At 28.7% G+C, this 5,561-nt stretch overlaps 3 protein-coding genes across 4 annotated transcripts in view; 1 reads left to right on the top strand and 2 right to left on the bottom strand.

Moving 5' to 3' along the window:
- The window catches only part of LOC108694181 (putative RNA exonuclease NEF-sp), a 4,074-nt gene extending 2,923 nt beyond the window's left edge, over nt 1-1,151 (bottom strand). Inside the window, exons 1-3 of the mRNA XM_018203506.1 lie at nt 1,070-1,151; nt 679-883; nt 443-612 (exon numbers count right to left, since the gene is read on the bottom strand). Coding sequence (XP_018058995.1) covers nt 443-612; nt 679-804 — 296 coding nt within the window. The 5' untranslated portion in view covers nt 805-883; nt 1,070-1,151. The remainder of the gene's footprint in view (nt 1-442; nt 613-678; nt 884-1,069) is intronic.
- A 227-nt stretch (nt 1,152-1,378) lies between these two features.
- LOC108694180 (general transcription factor IIF subunit 2) lies at nt 1,379-3,114 on the top strand. The gene is made up of 6 exons (XM_018203504.1): nt 1,379-1,607; nt 2,058-2,209; nt 2,273-2,362; nt 2,478-2,602; nt 2,669-2,812; nt 2,913-3,114. Exons 1-6 carry the CDS (start codon nt 1,459-1,461, stop codon nt 3,066-3,068), a joined length of 816 nt encoding a protein of 271 aa, XP_018058993.1. The 5' UTR covers nt 1,379-1,458; the 3' UTR covers nt 3,069-3,114.
- Nucleotides 3,115-3,688: 574 nt separating this feature from the next.
- Nucleotides 3,689-5,561, bottom strand: part of LOC108694122 (mannose-6-phosphate isomerase) — a 6,018-nt gene continuing 4,145 nt past the window's right edge. The window contains exons 3-7 of one of the 2 annotated variants that reach the window (XM_018203413.1): nt 5,233-5,561; nt 4,861-5,176; nt 4,473-4,640; nt 4,200-4,396; nt 3,689-4,035 (exon numbers count right to left, since the gene is read on the bottom strand). In XM_018203413.1, coding sequence (XP_018058902.1) covers nt 3,832-4,035; nt 4,200-4,396; nt 4,473-4,640; nt 4,861-5,176; nt 5,233-5,561 — 1,214 coding nt within the window. In that variant the 3' untranslated portion in view covers nt 3,689-3,831. The remainder of the gene's footprint in view (nt 4,036-4,199; nt 4,397-4,472; nt 4,641-4,860; nt 5,177-5,232) is intronic. The other variant, XM_018203412.1, reaches the window with a different exon arrangement.

Here is a 5,561-nt window from a genome sequence, read left to right as displayed (position 1 = left end):
TATATATATATACATATATAAATATATATATGTGTGTGTATATATATAAAAGGATCATATCATAAGGAAAGTAAACAAATTTTTTTAAACTAAGATTTTTTTGTTATGAAAAAACCATGTACATCAACTTCATCTATAGATTTTTGTCCCAATAAATGTCAACTGAATGCAACAAGAGTTGATGAAATTAAGACAAACAGACATTTGACTATAAACAAAACTTATAATACATAGGCAATCTAAAGTAGTGCATCGCTGTCTTTGGTAGCTGGAATAGAGTTCTATCACAATATTCAAATTTAGACAATAACAAAGAAATTAGGATTACATAGAAAAATAAATAAAACTCTACACATTAAGCTGATGTACTTTTTCCGAATTAACAAACAGTTATTATTCACTATTCCCAGTGTATGACCTATTTATAAATCGATAAAATTACCTAGGTTTTTTAGTGTTATCCTGTAATTCTGGTCCATCAGTATTTTCTTCCTTATAAGCTTCTAAACATATATTTTCAGAACTTTTTTCACAAGTTCGTTTACGAGAATTATCTCCTGCTATATTATTTTTATCGTTTGGATTGTTAAATCCATCAATTGTGGCTACTGTCTGAAAATTTCATAAAGCTAATCACAAAAGTATCATTTTAAATTATTCTTAGATCCAAATATAAACCTGTTTTACAGCTTGTAGTTTTGCTTCTTTATCTTTATCATTGAGTCTTGCTATTTCCAAAAATGCTGCCATCTTTGCTTTCTTCTTTTCTAATCGCTGTAATTGTTTTGTTGTACGTTCCTTCATAATTTATCACTTTATATGGATTATTAATGATTTGCTGTAGCAAATAATATATACATATAAATTTCATTGCCAAATCTGTCTGAAAGTACAATACCTATTAATAGGGTAATTATCCAGAAAACACAGTCCATCTTCAAATTCAATAAAATTATGCTCATTCTGTGTTTTCACATAAAACGAAAGAATCTGGAGTAATTATTCAGTTTCGATACACTAGTTCAAAAATATATATATTTGCAAAATCATTTTAACAAATTAACATTACCTGTTTAAAAGACTCAGCATTATTATGATTTATCAGTATATTAAAAACGATAGCACGAAGTAAAAATAATAAACAAAAGTACATATGAAAACGATACAAAACGTAAATTTTTAGGTTAGGAAACGCATTAATCGTAAAAATATCAACGTGTTCTTCTTAAATAGGTCTATTCGCGTTGCTTGAAATCTCCAATCTATCTTCACATTTGATTAATCGAAGTTACGAGATCAATCGAAAAAATCGATTAATCGAGACAAAAGAATCGATTCATACAAAAATCGATTGGGGAGTCTAATCCCATCAGGCCATCATTACCTGTCACTACCTCTAATTGTTTATTTTAGCAATACGTGAATTTAGAGCTTGAGCATTTAAGAAATATAGCAATAATGTCCGCGGGTCTCACGCACACGGAAAGAGAATTAGATTTGAGTAATGCTGGTCGTGGTGTGTGGCTTGTTAAAGTGCCTAAGTATATAGCTAATAAATGGGAAAAGGCACCTGGTAATATAGAAGTCGGCAAATTGAAGATCACCAAGTGAGTTTATGTCTATTTAGAAGAGTATTTCTTTCAAAATGATAATATATTTCGTCTTTAATATAATTTCTTTTACTTCTATTATAAAATTTATTTTATATTTGATTATGTTGCTATTAATGTGTACGATGAGAACAGTGATATAAATTGATGGTAGAATCTTAATAATATATAAGGTGCATTCGGTGAGATGCTATTAGCGCTATTTGTGTCATTCCATCCTTATTTAACATCAATTAATAAACGATGAAAATAGAATGACAAAAATAGTGCTAATAACGTTCCCCGAACATATCTATAGTTTATATTCCTTTTATTATTTACATCCTTTTTCGTAATATTTTGTAGTTATTTTGTTGTAATTTTTTACTTATGGGAACATTTATTTTAATCTATTATTGATTTAATTCTATGATTGATTTAATTTTTGTTTTTATCTGTTTTCTCTAGAAATCCTGGACAGAAAGCTGAAGTATCTCTTAAATTATCAGAGGCTGTCTTAGCTTTGAAAGAATCTGGAGAAGGAGAAATACCGAAACAACATAGGCTAGATGTTACAACAGTTACTAGACAAATGTTAGGAGTATTTTCTCATGTTGCTCGTAAGTTGTTTAATGTCATTTTAAAGTTTGACATTTTTGAGAATAGCTCTATTAATTTTGCAGCTTCTACAAGCTCAGATGCGATTGTGCCAGAAACAGAAAAACTTTTTATGGAAGGAAGGATTGTACAGAAATTAGAATGTAGACCATATGGTACGTCAAGTGTTCAAGCAGTTATCCAAATAAATTTGTATATATACACATATCCATCTTCTTAAAAACAAGTTATGCTAAAATAAAATAAATTTATAAAATAAAATTTTTTTAGCTGATAATTGTTATATGAAGTTAAAATTAGAAAGTATTAAGAGAGCGTCTGTCCCACAAAGACAAGTTCAACAGTTAGATAGAGTTGTGCAAAATTTCAAGCCTGTATCCGATCATAAACATAATGTAAGTATTATTTTTATTAATTTTTTGTCATTAAACTGATTTGACATGTAGTTACATGTTTTATAGATTGAATATGCTGAAAAGAAAAAAGCAGAAGGAAAGAAAATGAGAGATGACAAAGATGCTGTGCTAGATATGCTTTTTGCGGCATTCGAAAAACACCAATATTACAATATAAGGGATCTTGTAAAAATTACAAGACAACCTATTGTAAATATATTTTTATCTTTATGTGATACTTTAGAAAATATGTAGTTTATTTTAGAAATTACAATATTTTCCTAATACTAAAATTATGCAAAAATTTCAGGTTTATCTAAAGGAAATTCTCAATGAAGTTTGTAATTATAATTTAAAAAATCCCCACAGAAATATGTGGGAATTAAAACCAGAATATCGACATTATAAGGAAGAGGAAAAGTCTGCAGAAACCACAAAGAAAAGCAACGAATCGGAAGAGGATTGATTTATTTTTTGTATACATATATACATATATACAAAACACATATACATACACATAGATATTTTTTAATACTTATATATTTAATAATTATATTCCTTAAAATATAAACTATATAAAGTTTCCAATGATAAACTTAATAATTGTGATTCTCATGATGTTTTTCGCATATCTACTTTTGAGAAGATTATGTATACTAGTAATTGAAAATTTCGACATGATTATCAGTATGTTATTGAAATTTTGTAAAAAAAATTCCAGCAATATAAACACTATTATAAATTAGTAGAAGAGATTTTTACAATGAGACTATCATTTTCTACAAGTGAAATCTATCAAAATAGCATATAAAAAAGAGACTAACTAAATATAATATCAGTGAGCTACTCTCTTCTGTTGATTATCTTATATTTTCATTGATTTTTTTTCAAACTTGCGAAATATGAAAATGTACGGATGTATATGTATACTTATTGATCGATAATTGATTTTACATAAGAAAAAATGATTAAAGAAGCAATGTTTTTAGAAAAAAAATGAATTAAAAATTTCAAAATTTCATTAAGTACTGATAAAATTCTATGAAAATTCCTGATTTTCAAGAATAAAAAAGAAATTCAAAAAAAATCTCTAAAAATTCCAGGTTCTTCCAGGTAATAATCGTGATTATACATATCGAAATTTATAATTTTGAATTAACTATTTTAAAAGATTAACCGTATTTTACACTACACAAGTATTAGTAACATTTGTTGAATATTCTGTATACTTAAATATTTGAAAATGCTTGGAACATCAGCATAGGATGGCAACCACATAACACTTTTATCTCCACTTCATCATTGGCAGAAATAAACAAAACGGAGCCGCGAGAAAAAATCTTAGACGATATTTTTGCTTTACCATTTACTATTAAAAGGATGCTAGCCGAATTTCTCGGTTTTAAATTATAAGACGGTTGTCCAGGCGGTAACTGCGAAATATTTAAGATAAATGTATATCTAATGCAATCAAATGCAATAAAATCATTTACTTTAATATTAAAACTCACAATGATTTTGGCGAAATATTTAAGATAAATGTATATCTAATGCAATCAAATGCAATAAAATCATTTACTTTAATATTAAAACTCACAGTGATTTTGGCAACTGCAAATTCTGAAACTGGTGGACGAAAAACTTGGGTAAACGTATCTTCTCGAGATGGTTGAATCTTTTCGATAGATTTGCATTCAAATGATAGTACTTGGATTAAAGTTTCTATATCTTTTGGTTTTGGTGTGAGTCCAGCTCTTATCACATTATCTGAACATGCCATACATTCTATGCAATCTGAAAATTACATGAAAGGCTAAATTTATTACATTTGAATGCATATTAGAATGCAAATTCTAAATCCATAATTTACCGCCAGAGAGATATGCATGAGGTACGTTTGGTCCAATGTATATTGCTTCACCTGGTAGCATCGTTACGTAATTGAACAGATATATTGTAAAACAGCCTATATCTCCAGGGTAATCATTGTGCAAACGCTCTAATAGGTCGGCTTTTACCCGTTGCCTATAACAATCGTCTGAGAGCAACTACATATGATTATGGTTTTTAACAAAGAATTCTTCCAAAGAGGAAGAATGCGAAGATAGTATTCAATAAATTATGGTTTATTAAGAAAGTATTTATTTAAAAGAAGATGTTGCAAAATTTATTACACTTTTTTCACATAATAGTATTTATGTAGTTGTACCATGATTTATTGAATTTATATGTCTCGCTCTATATACAGAAATTGTTACCTGTATTATGTAATCTATCTATCAAGTTTCTTAATTGCCGTGCTACTTCATTAGAATCACAAGTCATAAGACTGTGGAAACTGTGTTGCAAAGCATCACTGATCATAGAATCATTTGTTTGAGTTAAACGATGGACATTGGTTTCTCCTATGACAGCAAGTAACTCTGGTATGTCATTTACATAATCTTTTATTTCATCGATTGGACGAAATCCGCACAGTGCTTCAAAAGGAGACAAAGCTATAGCTAGTTCTGGTTTATGATTTGGATCTTTATAGACATCCGGATATAATTCATGCAGCTCTTTTGCCTTTTGCTGAAAATCCACAAATCAACTAATATGCCACTTTTACATAACAGAAAAAATATTACCTTATTCGGATGTACTTGAATGGATAAAGCTTTATTTATAGATAAGACTTTAAAGAGAAAAGGCAAATTGGAGCAAAATGTTTGTACAACATTGCTGCCTAATGCTACAGTATTTTCCTGAATGTATTTCTGCAAGGGAATATCTGTATCCTTGAGATATGATGGCCCATTCTCGTGAGTACCCATCCATAATTCTGCATAAGTTTTCTGTTCATCCACCACAAAATCAGCATTGGCTGATTTTATTAAAGATGCAACAATACTGTTCATACCAAGTTTTCCCCAAGCATATGTTTGAACTGCACACTTGAGTTCCATCTTAAAGAAAT

The sequence above is a fragment of the Atta colombica genome, unplaced genomic scaffold (genome assembly GCF_001594045.1).
Source record: "Atta colombica isolate Treedump-2 unplaced genomic scaffold, Acol1.0 scaffold116, whole genome shotgun sequence".
NCBI lineage: Eukaryota > Metazoa > Arthropoda > Insecta > Hymenoptera > Formicidae > Atta > Atta colombica.
The sequence above is the reverse complement of the archived record's forward strand: the minus strand, read 5'-3'. Positions and strand labels throughout refer to the sequence as shown.

What these genes read in the sequence shown, in the direction of transcription:
- LOC108694180 (XM_018203504.1), top strand. Translation starts at nt 1,459, where the DNA reads ATGTCCGCGGGTCTCACGCACACGGAAAGAGAATTAGATTTGAGTAAT. An exon ending in GGCAAATTGAAGATCACCAA is followed by an intron (nt 1,608 to 2,057) that starts GTGAGTTTATGT and finishes TGTTTTCTCTAG; the next exon opens with AAATCCTGGACAGAAAGCTG. An exon ending in AAATTACAAGACAACCTATT is followed by an intron (nt 2,813 to 2,912) that starts GTAAATATATTT and finishes CAAAAATTTCAG; the next exon opens with GTTTATCTAAAGGAAATTCT.